Source organism: Strigops habroptila, chromosome 3 (assembly GCF_004027225.2).
Source record: "Strigops habroptila isolate Jane chromosome 3, bStrHab1.2.pri, whole genome shotgun sequence".
NCBI classification, from domain to species: domain Eukaryota; kingdom Metazoa; phylum Chordata; class Aves; order Psittaciformes; family Psittacidae; genus Strigops; species Strigops habroptila.
In genome coordinates this window covers 71,445,899-71,469,181 of record NC_044279.2, presented here as the reverse complement: position 1 = coordinate 71,469,181, position 23,283 = coordinate 71,445,899, and the positions used below count along the sequence as shown (strand labels likewise).

Below are 23,283 nucleotides of genomic sequence, written 5' to 3'. Positions count from 1 at the left end.
TATAAAGCTGGAAGGAAAGTCAAAACGATTATAAAGTTTAAATTCATAACAACTTATTGAATACCCTGCTAACTGCTAGAGGGATAAACAAAGAATACCTAGAATGCTGAAATGAGTTTAGGAAATTCATTTGAAAAGTTATGAAGTGATATTAGAAGATGACAAGAAGTAATGCATGAAAAGAATAAGAAACTGACAAGTGAGGTGAGGTTGCAAATAATCAAGCAAAATCACAAGAGATGCAGTTTAGGTAATCATTTAGAAGCAAAGAAGAGAAAATTCAGACTCGTTTTATACAAAGAGAATTGTGAAAGTGACTTCATTTCACTTCCATTTAGGATTTTATCCTGGATTAGGACCTGAAACTTTTCCAAATTTCACTAATGGGGAAAACGAGTTCAGCAAAATTAAAGTGTTGTCCTGGTTAAGGTCCTTACACTTTTGTGAACAGTAACTCTCACTGAAGTTGCTGAAATTCTCACTTCTGGACAGGCTGCACAGCCTCCTTGGGTTATTTTGGCACCTCCTTTTCTGGCTTGCAAAGAGGAGTTCAGAGGAATATAAAAGGAAAAACAAGGGGAAAAAAATTAATCCAACTCTCCCAAACCACAGAAAACTTTCATTTGGTATACATTTTGACCAAAGGTTCAGTGAGAGCAATGGTCATATTTTCTCCAAATATCACTCTCAACGGAAAGAACTCTAAAAAGTTTTGGTGCAAAAGGGCTAAGAGAAAGAAATATTGTACTTCTGGCATCTACATCCACACTCAAAGTGTATAAATACTAAAACTGCAGGAGGTTGCCAGTACTACCACAAATATGTAATGGCGCTTTTAGGAATCAGAGGAAATTGTATAGCTTATTGACATTTTAATAACATTTGAATGGCTAATGACAAAGGTAATTTGAATATGTTAAAAAACCAAAGCAAACCAAAACAAAAGCAAAAAAAACCCCAAAACAATATTTTTTTTTTTTAATTGCACATCTATAATTCCTGAAAATGACTTAACCTCCCCTGGACATTTGCCTGTTCCTTTAGTTGTATTAAATCAGATAGAAGCAACAAAGAACAAAAAATTACAAGGATTTTGGTGGTTTTGGGAACGGGTTGTGTGGAAGTATTGTATTCTATCCTACTCGATTTGGTTTATATCAATATCAGACTTAATTGTAGGATTAGTTATAACTAACTAGTAAAGGATAGTTTTTTGAAAATATTTATTGTCTTATTAAGTCAAACTTTGAGTAGTAACAGAATATGCCTGAACATAGTTTTCCTTTGTACAGATTGACTTTTAATGTCAGATTTGAATAATGGATTATGAATTTCTAATACAGCTAAGTAACTTGTAACTAAAGAATAAATATCTAAAGACTCACAACATAAATATTTGAGAAGGGCTTAATACTGATGCCAGTGTCAAAGAAATATCTGCAGACACAATTCAGAATCTATTCTTTCAGATGATCAAAACCTTCCTTCAAAGTACTCCAGGCTTTGAGATTTATTAGCATTTAAAGGAATAAAAATTGAATGATAGGTGTTAAGGCTAGAGAATTAAAAATGTCTCTGATTTCTTATAACCAAGATAGGAATAAAAGAGATTCTGTAGAAATGCACTTGTAAGAATCACTTGGTGCTACTTTTTCATTTTCTGTGACACCATGTAAGCCCTCCACTGGCCAAATATGCTTAAGACAAGTATTTTTCCCACTCTTCCACAATACTCTTTTTTTCTTTCATAGTGACCATAGCTCCTGAGCAGGGATAGGCTCAGCCTGATGAAGTGGATCTCATGATGTGCAACAACACTGAACCAGTGTTGGGGAGAATGATTTTCTAGACTGAAGCACATTTAACAGCACTTACAGGGTCACCATTAAGTTTTAACATTAGTACACCAATAAGATAAATGAAAAAGTCTACATCATTGTAAGTATACTTATTCATCCTACTTCTGAACTGGACTCCTTTGCTTAAATGATTGTGCATGTACAAAGTTGTGGCTCAAAAGAAGTCAGTGAGCATGTGGAGCTTAAAAGCCAGATCAACTTCAACTTTGCTACAGCCCTTTTACAGTTTATAGTATTCCTGTATTATCCACAGAACAAACTCATTGAAACAAAAGGACAGCAAGATTGCAAAAAAAATAGAAGCCATTGAAAAACACCTTCAAATGATGTAGAGATTTCAATTATTAATCAAGGCTAAACAAGTTGGAAAGGAAATCGTAAAAGAAAGGAATAATTCTGTGCACTTAGAAAAACTTCTTTTTAAATGGAAATGAACTTTTAAAAAACCTTTGAACTTCCCTGAAAAGGCCATTGAAACTTAGCAAGTGAGAACTTAAAAAAATCTGCTCAGAAACCACATTCCCTTTTAAAAACTGTGACTGGAGAGGGCATTGTCAGCCCTGTAAAAAAAGGATTACTTCGTATTTGCTTCATAAACCAACTTCACTGCTATAAGCACTTCCATTTTCAATGATCCTGCAGAAACTATAGGTTTGGTATTTAAGATGTTATGCTGGAACCAATTTCTCCCTGCACTGTAACAGTGTTCCTTTACAGTCCCTCTGCATGTCTTCAGTAATAAAAAGGTGAGCTGGATGGTCCAGGGTAACAAGAATAGTTTAATTTATTATTCAGCAGTGACTTCTTTTTCTTTACGTTCCTGTCACTAGAACTGATTCTCTAGCTTCTATTGCAGTATTAAATCACTGAAGACTGGAGCTACAACTGGTAGAAAACCAGTGTGAGTGAAAAGTAAATCAAGCACGACCCTATATTTTAGATAGGTTTAGTTCTGGTTTTGTTTCCAGACACAACTTACTGTCCCTTTCTCATCCCAGTGACTTCATCCTCACTCCCTAATGACCATGTACTCCACTGGAAAGCTTCACTTCTTTTATCTCATTAGACAAGTTTAACAGGAGCATCATGACCTTGAAGGAGTGTTTCATTTTACGATTAAATTTTTACATGCCTACTGATTCAAAAATAAGTTTAAAGCAAGATAGGTATATAGTTGAAGCATTGGCCTGGTACTTATGTTGATGTAGGTTCAGTTCCTGGCACTGTCACAGCCTTCTCCTGTGCAAATAATTGATATGTAGATTCCATAAATACTACTCACATTAAGAACTATCTTTCTCTGCAAAGAGCTCTCTTAATTTAGGATAAAGCACTGTTTAACATCAGTGAAGACAAAAGAATCTGTCTCTTAATCTTTCTGTCTTAATTCCCTTTCTGAATGTAGTGGTTAACTTGTCTTTGCTAATCAGGAATCTCCTAAGTCAATCTTCACAAGCAAAAGTATCCCAATATGCCAAAAGTAGCAGACAATCCAAAACAAGTTTTCTGGAAAATAATTCACATTTAAAATGTTGGCCATAAGAAAACTACACGTTGGACTTCTATCAAAAGCATTAAGTCATTTTACCATGCTTACTTTAATTACTTCAAAAATTACTTTAATGTCATCCTGACTTGTACACCAAGTTTCAATAACTGAAAGTCTAAACAAGATTCAGACAATTGCACAGATATAGAGCTGAATTTTGTTTATTCCTTTTGCTCTGTTGCTGCATCACTGTACAAGGTCAGCTTCTTGCTGACAAAGCCTTCAACAATGATATCAGGTCTTACCAAAAGGAGCTTATAGCTCTAGAGCTTAGGCACATTCAAGTAAATCCACTGAAGTTAACTGCATTAGACAAGTGCAAAACTGCAAAACTAATTTAAGTGAGAAGTGAGCTGGGCCCTTACTGTTATCTTATTTCTCCCTCCTGCTTTCTTTCCTATTGTCACACTTGTTTCTCATAAGGGAACGAAAACTCTCTACCCCTGTAGTCGAGAAGATGACAGTGGCCTTCACTCAACTGTTTACCCTCCTGTAAGTGCTACCACTGTATAAAGAGAAGTAAAAATTGTAACATGTGTCAATAGGTACCCTCCTGGATAGTATGAAAGACATTAGACAGGAATTACTTCATGCAACAGCCATTTACCCATTCACACCTTCTGCTTCTAGCCAGATGATGATCCAAAATGCAGGAACAAGAGTACCTGTTTGTAAATGTTTGCCATTTGTTACTTGCTTTCATTTCTCAAAATACAGCTGAGAAAGAGTACTTATAGAGATAAAAATCTTGATTACACAGTTAAAAGCAATGTACTGATAGTTATGTGGTCAGTGGAATTAACCACATAGCAGTCATTCTGCTTCACATTGTACATCAGTATTCTTTTGTTCTCACCTCCTTCAAGGAATCATACCACATCCATTTCCCTGCAAATCTCTCTAGATGCCACTAAGATTGTATTTGCTTACTGAACTGTGAGGTTGGAATTAAAACCATGTGATTGTTTCTTATCAGCCTGATGCTCAGAAGCCTACTAAGGGCAATGGAAGTCTTTTCATTGATTTTAATAGACCTTGGATCAGGTTATATAGAAGTAACTTGGCACCTGATTCATCAGGACATAATCCTGATTGCACTAAAAAATTTCTGGGTGATGTCAGTGATCGTAGGATTTCACCTACTTATGGTTTTGCATTGTTATTAATTTGGTAATCCAAATAAAAAGCAGGTTTATACTGACTATGAGGTAAGAAGGGTATGGAAGGTCTTATCATGATTGATCACCCTTCCACCACACACAATGGTAAGCACTAACTACATATGCAAGAAGAAGAGAGAATGTAGTCTCATTATGGATGGATGACTCTATTACTGTTATCATCCTTGATGCACTATAGGGGGCAATATTCAAATGTAACAATGATCTACTGGTTCTACTGGTTTCTAATTATTTTGTCCTAAACCCTGATAAACCTGGCTCTTCTTGCAATAGTGAGTTTCTTTCCAGCAAAGCATTTACCTTGCCAAAGTATATATATTTTTTGGCAGCATCTGGCACTTTCCAGCCCTGGAACCTGACGTAGGCTTGTAAATTGTGCTAGGTTGGATTGAGTTTCACCCTCTAGAGCACTGAATTGGTGTAAAATAATACATTATATTGTTTCCCACTCTTTCTGCTATTTTTTTTTCCTCAAAAGAATTCTAAACTCTGAAATTTCTGTTTCATTCCCAGTGCAACACTCACAACACTACAGGTCTTTCTCTTCACATGTTGCAACTGGCTGAGGAACTAGTGTATGAAGCATAATGGTTCTATCATATGTTTAGTATACTTAATGGCCTCCAAAGCAGCCATTCCATAAAAAGCACAGAGTACAGTGCAACTATGTTTGAGAGAAAATTTTTACAAGTGCTGTACTTTGGAAATAAATTTGGGGGAAGAGGAGATTTTTTCCCAATTAAATACACAATGAAGAAAAAAAAATGCTTCTGAAAGCATATTTCTAGAGGAAAACATTACCTTATACAACTCTGTGGCAGACTAAATAAACAGACATACAAATTGAAAATTAGAACACCTTTTGGAATAAATCTACATTTGTCAGCTAACTGACTTTAAAGAAGTAAAATAGTTTTTTTATCCTTCATATGAAACACAGTGTTTTCATTTTTTTACAAGGTGCAGCTTATAAATCTTAATTATTCGGTCAAAACACTCCGTGAAGTCTTGATAGTTTTCTCTTATAGATCACTATGGAGTGCCTGTTTTCCCAGTCTTACCTAGAACTTCAGAGCAATAAGCAAACATCCTTTTGCCTTAGACATGGTAATTAAAGCGCTTCAGTATTCCACAAAGCAGTAGCTCTAGCGAAATATCTCAGTATTAACAAATGCCTATGCTTTCATAAAGATTTTACTTGTGCATACTGATAAAGCTTATCCTTTATCCTCATGCATATTAAATTAGACTTCAGAGCTAGAGCATCCATTCATTGAGCATTTATAAATGCTAATATATGCTCATTTTGATGAATACAAACAAAAATCAGTCTAAGCATAATTATTTTTTGGCACTAGCAAAACATCGAAGGAAAATGGAAGTTAAATATTAAATATTGTGGCTTCAAAATGCATGCAACTTCTTTACATTAAAATCAGATTGCCTACTTCTCAATGTTTAAACCTTGAGGTATTTCTGTTACAGTTCTGTTACAGTTCTGTACAACAGTTCACAAGATTTGTTGTTTGCTTGCTTGTTTGTTTGTTTGTTTGTTGTAACAGTTCACAGAAGTACCAAAATACAGGCATTTCCTGCTGAATGAATATCGACTCATAATTTTCCAAACATGGATTAGAAACTCCAAAGAACCCTCTACAAATATTACCAATATAACATTAAACCATTTGTCTAAGATCACAAGGAGATGAAAAGAGACATCAACAATCTCTTATTTTGCATATACATGCATCTAAAATGCAAAAATAGACAAGAATACTAGCCTGATATACAGAATATAGCCAAAGAGGTATGGACATACATAAATAAGCAGCAGCCTGGCTGGTATGCTTTTTAGAACAATATGTGTCATTATATTTGATTGTTAAAATGGAAATAAAAGAAAATTATATTATGCTACATCAGTGATACATTTAGTGATTTAGGACAAATTGCACTAAATGGACTTCATTTTCTTTGAGTTCAGTTTCCTAGAAGCTGTTCATATAGTCTAAGAGTAGATCAAATAGCTTTATCTGTAGTTGATGAAAGAGCAGAGGCTCCTGCAGAGGACAAGGATTCATTTCATTTTAAGTAAAGCATTCAAAACAGGAATAAATCCCTCTCCAGACACCCCTGCTTGTTGACTTGACTATCTTAAACTAGATGTTTGATTTTCACATAGTGAAGCTGAGTAACGAATCTCAAACTCAGCATCCCTAGTCTTCCTTGCCACCATAAGGCAGATAGTACATGCAACTCAAAACCACTCCAACCACCAGCTCCCAGTCTGGATCTAGCGTACAAGATGTGCTTGTTCAGTTACCACATTGTACTATAACACCACAGACTCCTAACCTTGCTGCTCAGGCCACAGAAAAGTTCTGTCTGAGCAACCTACTGCCTCATACTATGCTTACATACATCCAAATACTATAAGCTATGAACTGGACACAGTGGTAAATAAGAAAAAAAGTTTGTCATCACACTTGTCTGATGGATCTCTCACAGAGGTAACCAAAACCTGCTATCAATGCTTCAAAATTGTACAGATTATATTACCCTGATATTTTGATGGAAACATTTTGAGTTTCTCTGTACAATATTACAGTACAGTAAAAGGTCAATAGCCTTTCCAACTTTAAAAGTTGCAGTTATAGATGAAGATTGACTGTAACACTAGGTTAGTGATAAGTTCACTGGTTTTCAGATTTATAATGTTTTTCTCAGTTAAATGGCATTCTCAGGTTCTACTGCTGGGCTAAAAAACACAATATCTGCAATAAATATAGTCACATAAAAGCTTCAGGACATGTTACTGGAGTTCTTCCTATAGTCCTCTAAATAGTAGATTACCTTTGTGTTTATCCTGGGCTATTTCTCATGTAATTTCTAACATTAATGCTACAACAGTAGATGATACTTCTCCACAGAATGCCTAGATAGTTTAACAATTGAAACTTCTATAATCCACCTACACCAGTGCTTCTCATATTGAAACCATCAGTAGAGGACCGATGGTAGCACCAGTGAGATATTTTGGAGGGAAGCAAGGGGAACAAAGAAATCAAGCGTAAACAAGCCCTGCTGAATTACTTTACTGACTTTGCATTATTTAAAGGGAAGTGCTGTTAGTACAGAAGCCAGCTGTTTAACTATTGGAAGTCAGTACCTTGGCCTGCTTTCAGAGGACTTCAGAACAGTGTGACTAGACTTTCTATCTGCTTGTAGCACATGGAAAGACACATTCACATGTTTGGTACAGTAGATTAAATGAGAGCCAAAAATTCTATTAAGTAAACTTTGACCTACATGATATGAAACCTCTTTTGAGCTAGCAACTGACAAAAAAGGAAAGAAACCACCAAGGAGATCAGTGTACATCAGCAAAAAGGAATGCCTAGGACTGTTATATGTCCACAGGCAGCACTTTGAAGGTTGAGTAAATACAAGGGACTTTTTGATAACAGCCGGAAGGCAGTGCTCAAATTGTGTCAGAAAGATGAGAAAGATCTATATGGATGCCCAGTACACTGACACAGCAGAAGCAGTCAGTATTTTAAGGCAATATGTGAAGAAAAAAATAAGGAACAGAAAACTGGTATCAAATGTGCAGAACAACCAGCCATTTATTTACTAATCTGGATTTTGGTCTAGAAATTAACTGAAGTGTTTAGTTACGTCAGTCCCTACGCAGGAGAGCATTCAGGCATGCGCTTACTGTTGAGTATGTGACTTACTCCAACAGACCATGTAGAAGCTTGAACATTTGCCTAGAACTAAGTGCATACTTTGTTAACTTGATGAACTGGGACCATCTGACCCTGCAGTCCTTCCAGAAGAAGATGGGCCAAATACTGTTAATATTTGTAGAAGTGGTAGTATCTCCTTGTAATTGTTTATCTCATCTTTGCGATAGCATCTTTGTATACTGCAGGACTTAAGAGCACAGCAGCAATTTAAAGTCTACTAGTTTAAAATTAATTTAGACATCAGATACTTCTCAGAATGAGTCCAGAATCATGATTACTGAAAAAGAATAATTTTTCCTATTTTTTTCTATGTATTTGCTCTATCTGTTGTACAGCACTTTTACGTATTGTCACTTTGTATTTCATACACATTTTAACTATACTGGATTACTTAGGTCTTTCAAAAACCTTGGGAAAACTTTTTTTCTTAAAAAAAAACCAAATCAAAACAATGCAAACATTTGACTTCACCAAACTAATGTTATCTTTTTATGAAGGACGGGCATTTAGTGTGCCATGTACATATTTAAGTTTGCAAATAAATGACAAGTTTCATTGTTGATGACATCACCGAACTGTTAGTGATTCCATTCCAAACTTGTTACATTTATCATACAGGTTTTTTAAAGAGCTATGAGATATTATATCCTCCTTCATAAAGTCATTATTCTGTCAGAAAGTAAAACAACTCCTTAGACGTCTTTGATCTGGCTACTGTAAAGATAATTTTGAAGTAAACTGAGATTTTCATCTGAAAGATTCCAGGATTCAGGATTTGTATTAACTATTTATGTATATGCAGGAGAAATGTTACTACTGAGGCAGGCAATGCTTCATGGGTTATTCAAGGTATTTTGTCAAATTTATAAGCAGTTAAATTTAAACACTCAAAGGTAAAATAACTTCCATGTAATCACACAACAAGATAGTGGCTTGATGAGAATAAAAATCAGAATTGTCAACTTCCAACTAACAAAAAAACTGTATAAGTTCCTGCTTGGCTTATTGGGAAGACATCATATACAAATAAATGAGTGATGTTATTAAAAGTCAGAGTAGATGGCTCTAGTTCCTCTACTCTATGCATGTAAAAAAAATCATATATATTCCTGTTGAAATTATTGTATTTACCAAAAAGTCATAAATTTCATACAAGAAATGATTGTGATAATCTGGTAAATGCTATATAATCCATTGCATGTCACTTTTTTACCTTATGTCTTGAATAAAAAACCATCAGATTATATGATTGAGCTAAATTTAAAGTTGTAAAATACGAACAATGCTGTATAACTACAGGCTCAACACAGACAAATTGGAAAGAACTATTGATTTTTAAAGGAAATTAAAGATTTAAGAAAAAAACAAAACATCACCTCTACCAACCAGTTCATCTTTGGCTTTAATCACAACAAAGCTAAATGTTAACCATATTAAGTAACAAAATTTTGAGACCTTGTAAACTTTACACTTCATTTGACTATATTTCCTTTATAACGTCTTCATATATCAATGGATCCTATAAAACATGCAGCTTTCGGTCATTAGCCATTTATAGTCTTGCTACTTATGGAAGGAAGATTTCTTCTATCAAGTTCTGTAGTTAACTCATAGAAGTTCCTGGCCAACACATTTCATCTTGCTGATTCTAAATTTTGTCACTTAGAGGTAGTATTATCTACCCAGTATGAATGTCGTGAGAAGCTAACATTTTTAAGATTCTTAGAAGTGTAAAATATTACTAATCCTGAAATCTTCTATTGGAGTGATAAATATTTTGTTTTTTCAGTAAGTAACTTCTTCTCTAGGTAGAAAGGTCGTGATAAGACAGATTAAACTAACCAATGAACAGTCCATCCTTATTTTTACTGTTAGCAGTAGCCAATAGTAAAATAGGAATAAACCATATGTCTATGCCTGTTTTAGGCTGCTATGAAATACCATTGAAAGGAAAATTCTTGAACAGGAGCTTTTAGAGTGTGTTTTCTTATGAAAAATTGGCAGACTGTGAAAAGAAAGGTAAACTTAACTCACCAACTATTTGTCGATTTCAACATTCAGCTGGCTCTATTAAGAAGAGTTACACCTGCATGTCCAGGAACAGAATTTGCCCTTTCATGTCTTACATAGGAGTAAGACAAAATGTGAAATCCTACACAGTAAGGACACTCCACATTTTCTCATAACTGCTAAAATTTTAAAAGTATTAGGCTAAGACAACCTGATTAACAGACCAGTAAACTCTCCAGGGAAAAGCTTGTACTTTATATGATAATTCAGTGAGTGAAAATAGTCTGGAAATAAAACCCCAAACTCTCTCTTAATATTTATAACACTTTTCAGTGAAACACAGGAAACAACACACACAGACAAATCAAAATATTACTGTAATCTACTCCTGGCTTGCTCTTCTGTTTAGTCTTATGAAACAATTTAGCAGACAATGTACAGTATAGAGGCCCTTGGTGGATTGCACTATACTAAGTAAGCATGGTTTTGTTTTTGTTTAATTTATAGTCCCTGAAAAAAAGGGCTACTTAAAAACCTATTGTCTGGGTTTACAAAGCTCATAGGGATAGTTAGTTCCTAGCTGACTCTGTTGCTGGCTAAAATGTTAGACATACTTTACCACCAGAGGTCTTTTCATTTACGGATGTACTAAAGCCTCTAAGGTTCTTCACGACTGGGCATATGTTTTAATCACAGAGAATTGCAAAAAACAGTGTTGTCTTCAAATTGACAAGTCCAGGACAAGTATATGGATATTAACCTAGAATTTGCTGTATAAGCTTTAGAGGCAATAATTTCCCAAAGAGAAACTGAGTTTTTATCTTTTTTGATACCCTTATCTTTTATCTAGCTTGAGTAATTTTTTAAAATGTAAACTCCTGCCAAACTCTGTGAATAACAGATTTTTGGTCTCAGTGATAAAACTGAAGCAGAAAAAAAAAAAAGCGAGGAAAAAGAAAATGGTAGAGATTACTGAATTGAGTTACTTCATTTTTTGGCTCTTGGTGCAGTTTTCTTCCTTTTTTCCATATTTTTGAGTTCTTAACCAATGCGGATCATTCTGTAAATGGAAACACTTAATGCTGAAAATGTCAAAACAAAACATTTAATCTTTTCAGAATTTTACTGCCTGAAACCAAATTCTACCAGAATTTTAAAATAGATGTAGTAAGTAAGCAACTACTTATTTTCGTGAGTTTACTGTTCCTTCATTTCTAGTTAGTCATAACAGGGCAACTGCACATTCACGTGGGTTGCACACAAACAAGCCCAGGAAACAATGGATCTGTAATCTTTGCATAATACAGCAGAAGATTCAATGGTTACTAAAGAAATCATAAATCACTGAAAGAAAAAGAAAAAGAAAAAGAAAGAGAAAAAGAAAAAGAAAGAGAAAAAGAAAAAAGAAAAGAAAAAGAAAAAGAAAAAGAAAAAGAAAAAGAAAAAGAAAAAGAAAAAGAAAAGAAAGAAAAGAGAGAAGTGTAAAAGTTCTAGGAATGAAAATGTCACCCTTTACTGGAGCTGAGTGAAAAATACCAAACACCTGCCAATTGAGTAGTTTCTACAGATGCCCAGTGCAAACTCAAAATGCAGGAAAGGGCGTGTTATGTCATTCCCATTTCCTATCTTGTGCAAAGCTATAGAATATAGTACCTTCTGCTTTAACCTTTTCCATCAAGCATCTTCCTACTTTTACTGTGTTTCATTGGTTACTTTGTTACTTTAGTTCCTATTCCTGCTAGCTTTTGAGCTTGCAGATCTCACAGCCTGTGCAGTGGTATATGGTATTTATTTCCCTTTTGGAATACCCTGACTTCACAGAGTGGCTCAGTGTAGACGTTTAGTTAGAAAATACTTGCCTACAACACAGGCATGATCTATGATCTTTAAACATCAGCTACCTCAGTCAGCTCAACAATCAGTTTGCACCTGAAAGCTAAAGGGCAAATTTCCTTTCAAGGCTTCTAAATGCCAGATTTCAACTTCCCCCCTCTCCATTTTCAATGCCAAGACAGTTCAAGAAAATATTTTAATAATATTGTTCTAAGAAGACATAATTTTGCTCAAATGCTTAAATAGTAACCACCCGTAGACAGAGATCAAAGGTGGCCATTTCCAGGAATATCTTTCAAAGCTGTATCTGAGAATGGGGTCTTAGAATAGATACATGCAGGCAGCCTCTACAACTGTCATTGGTGATTCTGTTAAAATAATGCAATTTAATATAACTGCTTCTGAGATCTTTGTGTTTTCTTTCTAACATAAATATTTTCCATTTGTGTTTTGAATAGGTAAGCCTACAGGGTATGGATCCAGCAGTAGACGCTTACACCACAAGGGAATAGTGGATGAATGCTGCTTCCAGAGTTGTGACCTGAGGAGGCTGGAGATGTATTGTGCTCCAATAAAGCCACCTAAATCTGCACGCTCTGTACGTGCTCAGCGCCACACTGATATGCCAAAAGCACAAAAGGTAGGCCAGGCTGTGGAAAAAAAAGAGAAAAAAAAAGGGGAAAAAAAACCCCCACAAACCAAAACCCAACAAAACCACAAAAAACCCAAACAAAACAACAAATCTACCTATTTTAGGGAAGTAAAATTCTCTCTAGGCTGCTAACATTGCAATCTGATGTATTCTGCCTCCTAGGGACACTGAGATTTAGTAGAGTTTTGGAAAATAGTGTCTGTGGTAGGAAATAAGTAGGAAATGGTGTGTTTCATCTCATCTCTTAGAACACTGAAAAAACATGGAACTGCTAAGCTAGTAGTTATAAGGCTTTATCCTGGGTAGTAAATGACAAGTACTCACATCATCCAGTCATAAATAGCACCTAAGATTTCTTTCAAAAGAGAAACCAAACACTGAATGTTTAACAACTGATCTATCCAAAACCTCCTCACTCATCTGCATTGCTGGGAAGAGGTAGTGTGAGTGATCAAGAGGGAAAAAACAGCTCTTCTGCTATTAATTTTACATGTAAATGAAAACATTCTAAATTTTTTTTCTTTCCTAGTCATTTTGGCTTTACTTATTTATTTATTTATTTATCAAAACTAAATTAACTGGATAGTCACTGCAATCATTACATACGTCATTTTAACTATTTAATGTTTTATATGCATATTATCCAAGCACTTCAAATATTCATTGGTTGTGGAGTTCAGGTTAGCCAGATTTTTGTTCTTGTCATAGCAGATATACTGTACATATACGTAGTTAAATCTCATCTCTCCTCATCAGAGCCTATAGCTCAGAAATACCCTTTTAGTCTAGGCTACCATTAAGCTCACGTCCAACTCTCTCTCCTGTTTGAGTTCTGAACATCTGTTTTACATGTAATCATTCATCTGCTGTAAGCCTCAAGTGATATATTTTGTTGCTGTTGTCCCTGTCTGTCCTACATATACATTGGCCCCACTCCTGAAATTATCCAAAACAGAATTGCATGAAATTATACGATTTCATAGAAAGTCAAGGAATCGGCACTATATATTTATTTCCTTACTATCATCTAATTGAAAAGAACAATTGGAATCATTCCAGCATCCATTTCTTTTCCATAAGTCAATCCATAGAATGGAATCCTCTCACCTCTTCTTCAAGAGTTTTCAGCCTTTTAAAGCAGTGGCTGTATGATTCTTCCTTGGAACTATCACCTTAGCCATGAACATCTCAAAAGGCCCACATGACAACAAGTGAAGTCTTCTTCAGGTAGAGCTCAACTATAGAAGAGAAAACCCTGTGGTTTATTTCTGTCTGGGCACACATACATTTGAGGTTTGCGGGAAAAGAAAAAAAGGCTTGGCCAGTAATCTGTGTACTCCTTTTCATACTTGTTGCTAAGGTGATGGGTAAAACATTCTGCAACTTCAAACAAAAGGAGACAAGATACCTGCCAGCTTTCTGATGGATCTCTGCACCAATTTCCTTGGAGATCTAAAGAATGATGTCACTGTTCTTCAGGCAGCTGTCCTTTTCCCAGAAGACAGTCAAGAAAACACTTTTCTTACGAACAGGAAGGAGCAGAAGACAGGCCTTGCATCTTTCTGCAGCAGCAGGGGAGGTAATGCTCAAGCAGAAGCACTGGAAGAAGAAAAAATTTAGAGCATGTAGTAAGTGAGAGAATCTAGCTGCAAAAGAAATCATCCAGGAAATTAAAAGGAGAAAAAATCAAGAGGTGAAAAGGGCAGTAAAAGGACAATGAAGAACAGAGGAAAAGAAAGGGGAGAGAATTGGATGAAAGAGCCTGAGAGATAAGAAATATTGAAGAAATGAATGAACCACGGTGTATCACACAGAAAAGACAGGATTTTGAGAAAAAGAGAGAAAAAATAAAATTAAAGAAAAAATAGAATTTAAAAATCCCAACACCTTTAAAGAAGATGTATGTGAAAAGGAAGAGAGAAGTGAATAGAAGCAGAAAAATCACAAATGCTTCTTGATGGGAACTTGCCAATAAAATATCAAAAATCTGATAAGAAAAACAAACTGAAATTTTCATCTATGTCTGTGCATGGAGAGAATTAGATTGAGGAAACAAAAATATAGAAGGGGTAGGAGAAACTATTATTTAGTTTTATAATAGACAAAAGGAAAATACAGGGAGGGACGAGAAGGGAAACAGAATTCGTTAAGAATGGCTCCATCTGAAAAAGCTCTGGTACATATTTTCATGTAATTATTTTTTCCTCCTTTTTTTTGTTTCTGCAGTCAGCTGTACATGCCTCCATTAAAACAGACAATGCTATGTTCATACTTTTTTCTTTGGATAGGCTCCCGCAATATGAATGCATTTAGCTAACTCTCAGTGTTGATACAGTGTCACTGATTTTGATTAAAAAATAATTATACTGAAGTAAATTTATTTTTCAGTTGAGCAATTTTTTTTCTGCTTTAGAATATTGTCTCTTAACACTATTTTATATATGAGATACATATCTTATACATCTAAAGTGAATATATATGACCTCTAATATTTTCTTACTTAGGTAAAAGATTTAAGGCAGGATTAAGTGGAATATATAATATGTATAGTTACTCGCAGATTTCGCACACAATCAGTTGCTTACACCTTTCATACTTCTAATGTTGTTTTTATTCAGCATCTCCTCATAAGCATTTTAATCAACAAATCCAGGATTTGGGTTTTGATTGAAGTGTTTTTGTAAGTGGTCTACTTTACCACTTCCTAGAGCAGATGATTTGTTCCATGCACTATTTGGTAGAAAACCTTAGCTCAATAGAGCAGGGCTGTTCTTTTGTTTATAGGTTACATTAATGTTGATCTTTAATCACTGAATTAAAAACAAATGTTGCTACACTACACGCACAAATCTGAATGATGGGGGCCAGACACTGAATGATTGATGTGGGCTGGGAACCCGCAAAATGCCTATTTGCTGCTATAAGGCCAATTACAGAGACTGTATATGTAGAGTTTTATTTGTAGCTAAAACCCAGAATATTTCTTTCTCTATAGGACCATTATTTGTCCTGGTCTAAGACCTGTAGTCACAAATAAATATAAAAGTATATTAAAAAATAAAAAATAAACACATTGTTATTATATACTTAGGGGTATTCACAGGTTCACAAAAAAAAGAAATCAAGAAAAAAATCCAACCAACCTGCAGGATCTGTTGTTCACTCATTTACTGATTATTCATCTATTATGCCTATCCAAAGCCTGTTTTGTTTACTTGTTACTTGAAGACTCTGTTGAAAGCTTTCAGTAAAATTCTTACTGAAACATGAGAGATACTTAGGTATTCATCTTGCCAGAACTGATAAAAAACAGAAAGTAATCAACTGCATAATACAAATCCATTATAAAATTCTACCTTAATAGCAGTTAGTAACATTTTAAACTGCTAAACAGGAGAAAGAAGAGGAATTAAACTTCTGTCGTCAGTGTACAGAGTTCCATCTTGCTTTTCTTTCATTAGCTTTTTTCTCTTCTGAGAAATGCAAATAAATGTTTGGTCTGTTTACCTTTAAGTGAATGAAGTTTTAACAGCAATTTGGAAAACTAGCGTTTACAACTTTGAAAAACTAGTGAATAGAACTTGGAAAAACAACTACTTTCTGTTCAAGCAAATGAAATAATTGATCTATTTCCACAACAATTGTGTTTGTGAGGGAAGACTGTGACCTTTCTGAATGAAGCAGTTCCACAGAACCAGTGGCACAAAGTTCTTATGAATTTAAGGCTACAAGGTACCTTGAAAATTATTACATGAATGCGAACACTGGTAAGACTGATTTTAAAATCCAGTAAATAAACAAGAGGGAAAGCAAAAAACCCATAGTGCATGCCATTCACTTACACGCCGAGCAAAAGAATCTGAAAGGTGTACATCTTGATGTATTTTTTTCTCTTCCCCTAGTTTTTAGTCCTTATCCTTCTTTAAGCCTAATATGTGGAAAATACACATAAATATGTATCAACAGAGTATTAACAGAGTAAATTAAGAGGATTTTCTCAAAAAACATTTTCGTATTTTATCTACTTTTCAAACTCTAAATAAATACTACTTGGGACTAAGAGAGAGAGGCAAAACATGTTAATACTTTTAGTTTAAGAAAATGCCACTACAAAATCAGAAGAAGTATTGCATTATTTCTCATTAATCTTTCTAAGATTCCCAGGTTATTTTGTAATTGGCTCAGTATCAACTCACAGATACAATTACAGGCCAAAATATGCACAGTGGCACTAATCCTAATTTCTATTACAGCCATGTCATATTACCAAGCCAATGAGGGAACCTTAAGGTGTAACAGATAGAAGAACTTGGCCTCTTCACTTCAGAAAATTATTTCTTCCCATTGCTTACTTTCCAGCCTTGTTATTATGTTACTGATCACACTGCCTGCAGAACTAAAAAGTTTTCAAAGAGACCCCAGAGAATTCATAGCTAAGATGTCATGCCTGTTACTACAAACATTAGACTTTCCACTTATTGCCAATAAAGCAAGAGATATTTTAATGCCAATATGAGGTTTGAATGTCCATCCTAATAGAATAAGAATACTGCTGCATGCTTCTCAACACCCTTCCATCTCAATTAATGACTTTTACTATCCCTGAGGTAGTTGTCACCCTTATGTTAGTGCTGCCTTGTCTCCATAGATCCATCCTTAGGGTGATAGGTTAAAGTCTCTGCTTCTCTGTCCATTAACTGACAAATGCAAAATTGACATTTTGCATGTCATCTTACAATGATTATGTCTTTGTATGGGTCTGAGTATCAGCTCAGAGGATCCGATAATAAAATGAGCATCACAGATAACAATTTTATTTCTTATTACCATGTTTTCAAAGACTTGAGAAACGAGGCAAGCTTTTCTAGACCACTGCAAATGCAGGTCTGAGAACCTGATTCAGGCATTCACATTTCTTGTTTTTTTTCCAATGGTCTCAACACTGCATACTTGAAAAAATGTGTCAAAGAGGGTCAAAGCATTTTCTGGTGTGCATGTTACTACTGTCACCACCAGTGCCACTTCTCTGTAGTTATTCATCAAAATACTGATTCCAGAGAAGGAAGTGTTTGAAAATAACCTTCCATCCTCCCTCAATTTCAAAGCTACATGTCAGTATTAAAAGCTATAACTGAAACACTGCTACATCTTACTATTTGCTTTGTTTGGATAATAAATCTATTTTAAAGTCAGACCACAACAGTAGTGGCGAGAATTTATATTTTCATTTGGGAAACATGTAACTAATTTTCGATTTAAGCGACTGTAATGCAAAATGGCTGTTGTTTCATAAAAAGGCTCTCACTGTCCATTTTATAGATCATGAGTGTGCAGCCTTTAAATATGCATGACTTTTTGCAAATAAAATATTACATATCACTTTTCCTATATGCTGGTAAACTCTTGTCAAAGAGGAGAACCTAGAGACAGCATTGAGGAGGATATTTTGTTTTCTTGCCATGAGGAAAAAGCAGGGCAGATGAGCCAAGGAATTCCTGGTTTTTTAGTTCATTGTTACTAATATAAGCATTTGCAGCTCAAGGCAGGATCCTTAACAGTGGTAGACTCCTGTGAAGTGCAGCAATGATGATTATAGCGAAAATCAGTGAAAACTGGAGGGTTCATCCAGAATAAGTAATTCAGGGTGAAAACTTACTGTACAACTTATGTAAAACTAAAGACAGAAAAGGTAGTTTTCAAAAAATTGGAAGAGAAACAGGCAATGAAACAGCAAAAACTATTTCAATGTATGGATAAGCAGAATTCTGTTGACATTTTTATTTCTGTATTGAATCCATGCTGAAGAAGCTATTCTATAGCAGTATTAGCAAAATTTGATGAAGACAAGCCAGTATCTTACTGAACTAATCACAGACGTAGTGACTAGATGGCTAATCTCTTCTTCATTTAGTATTGCATTTCAGACTAAGAACATCTAGAATGGCGGGTTCCTAACAAAGACATTTTTTCATTATGAATACTTTGCTATTAACAAATTTGGCTTGTCAATGATGATAAATCTTAGTTTGGCTCAATGTTCCTACTTGTTGGTGGTATAATTAACAATTACTAGTACTTCTTGTTGAGTTTTTTTATTTTCTGAAACTAATAATTCAACCCATATCCATCAGAACCCAATCCAAACCAGTGAAAATTAATGAGCACCATGTGAGTTCAAGTTTTGTGATCCTTTGCCAGTTTCTGATTTGTGTTTGATAGATACTGGAGGAAAATTGAAAAGTTAGATACATAACAGTATTTTATAATCATTTAAAAAAACCCCATAAAACTACTGTAATGTACCAAATCAGCTTCTACTTTCTTTCGGTCCATTAGAAATCAGGCAAAAATTTCATTAGTTTATAAATTTTAGAGATTATATTTCCTTTTCTTTTTTCTTGGGCTTAAGTAGCAGATAATGCAGTGGTAAAGCTGTATACACATCTCCTCTTTCTCAGGGTCATGTTTTTATTTCTGGCTTTTCTGAGGACAACAGAAATTATTTCAGTTAATTAAGAATTTAACTTCTGATGAAGATTGTCACTTAGCAATTCTGCCTCTAGTCTGGTACATAATGTGCAAAGATTTGGGAACAGGTAATATTTACCAGCATGGCAAATATGGAATCAAACTGAAAAATATATGCCACACCCAGAACTGTTGCTGGAAACTTGCCTGTGCATGGAACAACAGTGAACAGTGCATTATTCATTTCAAAGCCCTTTTGATTTGCCTGGCACATCACCCTGTTTCTTTTTGAAAATACAAATTATTTGGCTGCAATTCCTGCAGTGAACCCACACCTTTTATGCTCCTAAAGGCCTTAGCCAACAAAAACCTGACACATCTAACATGTGATTTACGCAAAATGCAGGTAACAGAGTCCTACTCAGCAATTTTGCAAGCCCCTGACCACGGGGTACCAAAGCCCAGGAGGCTCCATAAATCCTGCAATTACAACTCTGAAGTTCCCTGGCCTCTATACATCCTGCTTGCAAATGTCCTTGTTCTGAACGAAAGAAAATCTTTGGTACCCACTGTGTGCTTAAGCCCATCCACGTTCCAGTATGTAGATGTTTCTTCTGCCAAGATCAACAATGACAGCAATCAAAATGTTTATGTCTAGGAGAACAAGGAATTTAGTGTACAGAAGTTTTGTATAGTTACATTCTCTGTGAAGTGGCAAAAAGACTGTAACAATTCCAGCATTCAGAATAACTGTTGTTGCCATGAGGAAAAAACAGGGCAGATGAGTCAAAGAATTCCAGTTTTCTTAGTTCATTGTTACTATTTTTCCCACTAATAAAAGTTTCATAGCGTGTATTAAAACCTATCTGGAATAACTTTTTTTCCTCTAAACCTTCAGGAAGTGCATTTGAAGAATACAAGTAGAGGGAACACAGGAAACAGAAACTACAGAATGTAAGAACATGCCATCCACAAGAACGAAGAATGAATGTGCCATCTGCAGGATACTTTGTTGTAAATAAATTATTTGTTAAACATTGGAAGACTTAAAAAAACCTATGGTTTAATAAGCTTGATGCAATCTCAACCAATGGGCATTCTCCCAGTGAACAATGCAACTAAACATTCCAATACTAAGTCTTTAGAGAACAGAACATTTTAACCAGCCCAGAGCTAAAAAATTCTGTGGTTGATATATTACTGTTTGTTAATCTGTTTTAAATGTCCTGCACAAAATCTCTTAAAGTCCTGTGCCCCTCAAAAGCCTACAAATTTATGGGCCTTTGATGGATCCAATTGCACTAAATTAACCTATGAACACAGGCTGCTGAAGTCATTCATCAGCCTTGTCTAAGTGGTGTTTTTTTTATTTGCACTTCTATACAAGCAACAGGCTGTTTGTTTTACAGTGTCTGATAACATTGTTTGTCTACCCCTTCATATTTGCACAGTTTGACATTCCCAGTAACAGCAGCAGTAAGGTAACATATACAGTTTTAAACATCCATTAATTAATTCCATCTGTGGCATTTTGACAGAATATGGGTTATAGATACATTTGTTTTAAGACAGTTTTATTTTTCCTTCTCTTGCAAAGATGCAATTTATTGCAATTTGTGAGACAAAAGATTTTTAAAAGCAGTTAAAGCATACATAGGCTCTCAAACCTTTAATGATCCTTCCAGGTAATTATTTTGCAACAGTATAGGTAACTTCTTTCTTCCTCCATATAATGCAGTATGTAAAATTTAGCATATCAATAATACACATATATCAAACAGTATGTAAAAATCTCTGTTTTATAGTACAACGGTGCTATTTTATAGTTTGCTACATGAAAGGGTCTGGCCAAAATGGTAATAGGTAAAAGCAAATATCGAAAGGTCAAGCCAAAGATTAAATAACAAAATAGTTTTAACAATAGTTAGTTTAAATGAACTAAAATGGCTTCAGATTCCAACACTGAAATAACTTTCCCATCTTCAAAAGAAAAGTCAGATTCTTTTTTTCTGTTAGATGTTTGAATGGTGGTGTTTTCACTTACTTACGGTTATGTGGAACACAAATTCATAGATTCCTAGGCCCAGAGAAGACAATTTGAAAAACAACCCTCAAATGACTTTAAGAGGTAGCCCATCAGGACCTAAATCTTTCTGATATATCGGCATCTCATTCAAACATAACAGAAGGTTACTCAAGTTCTCTGTCATTTTAATTCTTCCCACAATCAGATGTGACTAAATTGACTGTTAAATAGGCTGCTGCATCATCCTGTAAATCACAGAAGCTAATCTAATCACCAAATTACAGTATAGAAAGAGTCCTCAAGAAGAAGAAGAAGAGATGAACCAGAATGTCCTTCAAACTGTTACAATCACCTTTCATGCAGTTTTGTGGGAGACATATTTCCAGATAGTCTCTGCCATGTAACCTTGATAGGTACTGCACTGATTCTACCTTGAATAACACTATGTCCTACGCTTCATTTCATAAATCCACTCAGTGCTGGATCAGCCGCACAGTAAGGAGTGATAGGTAGCCAAGTGTTCCAAGGCGAGCAATAAACTCATCTGCGAGAGAGCGGAAGAGAAGGCAGGGGAGAATTCACTGTTCCACCCCGTCCAAAACTGCAATGTCGTTCTACTTGACGTTTTTCCCCCCAGAAAACCCTTGCATGTGGCAAGCTCAAACAAGGGGTGAAGTATCCCTTGGCCAGCCCCAAAGAGGGCAGGGAGAATACTGGATGAGGGAAGCAATCAGGGAGATGTTGGATCAGATCTGTAAAGGAAGTATCTCTTTTTAAAGGCTCAAAACTGCCTTCCTTTCTACTACACCTATGGGAGCAGACGACTGAACTATTAATTAAAACACAAGAGAAGAATCTCTGAAGGCTGAATATTTTACAGTTCCTCAGTAGTTTCTCGTGAAACAGGCAGGAAAAGTAGGTCTTAAAAGTTTAACGAATAATTATAGTTCCCTTTTGATTCCCATAGAAAGTTAGATTTTTTTTCCAAGGAAAGTGCAATATATTTTATGATTCCTATACAATTCTTTATACCCTCCGCTTTCTGTGAGATGCATGTTTATATGCACAATAGGCTGCCATCACAATGTAAAAGTAGAACAGTAAATGAATAAAAAGAATATATCACAGCTGTCACTGACTGAGATAGTTATGTTGAAATGGAAAAAAGTACAGAGAAACAGATGGGGAAACTAAACTGTTTAGCACCAATTCAATACACAGAGGTAGCAATTCTAATATCTGTCACAGCTCTTACAGGTGTCTTTTTTGGTGGAGAGGACGGAGAGGGAAGTATTTTTACTTCAGTGGCTGTTAAGAATTCTGAAACACATTCTAGAATATGCCATTATTTTGATCTCACACACATAATACATACTTCCATTTCATGTTACATGACTCTTTCTCTCCCCTATCTCCTCTGAAGTTCTAAGGAGAAGAGAAAGGAAAGGTGTGAGGGCAAATAGTAATTTACAGATCTCTGTGGTGGCAAGTTTCTTTGTAGATAACATTTTACAGATGCACTGTGAACATACCTAAATAGCCATCATCAGGCTACTTAATTCCTGTAAACTCAGATTTGGTCTTATCTTGGGTTTCATTCACTCACGTTTCTGCCACTGTATTTCTCTTGTTGAGACATCATAATTAGAAAATGTCACTCAGACAGCAATATCTAACATCAGAACTTGACAACTGTCTAAACAATATAGAACAATTCTTGAAAGAAATTACAATAAGTAATGAATAGCTACAAGGTTCAAAAGCAACACTTTGCTTTGCTAGAGAATAAATGGTATCACAAAATGGAGAGTAGCTCCATCACCACAGAGGTGAGAAATGCATGGATGGGAAATGCACAGTGGTATGAGAAATCTCCAGTCATATGGCAGGGAGCACATGATATACCTGTCAGTGTGAAAGATAAGGGGCTGAATTAGCTTAAAAATCTCAATAAAT

The 23,283-nt window shown here is 35.2% G+C and overlaps 1 protein-coding gene across 1 annotated transcript in view; it reads left to right on the top strand.

Annotated features, from left to right (window-relative positions):
- Positions 1-22,647, top strand: part of IGF1 (insulin like growth factor 1) — a 49,732-nt gene extending 27,085 nt beyond the window's left edge. The window contains exons 3-4 of the mRNA XM_030480499.1: positions 12,640-12,821; positions 20,200-22,647. Coding sequence (XP_030336359.1) covers positions 12,640-12,821; positions 20,200-20,259 — 242 coding nt within the window. The 3' untranslated portion in view covers positions 20,260-22,647. The remainder of the gene's footprint in view (positions 1-12,639; positions 12,822-20,199) is intronic.
- The last annotated feature ends 636 nt before the right edge of the window (positions 22,648-23,283 follow it).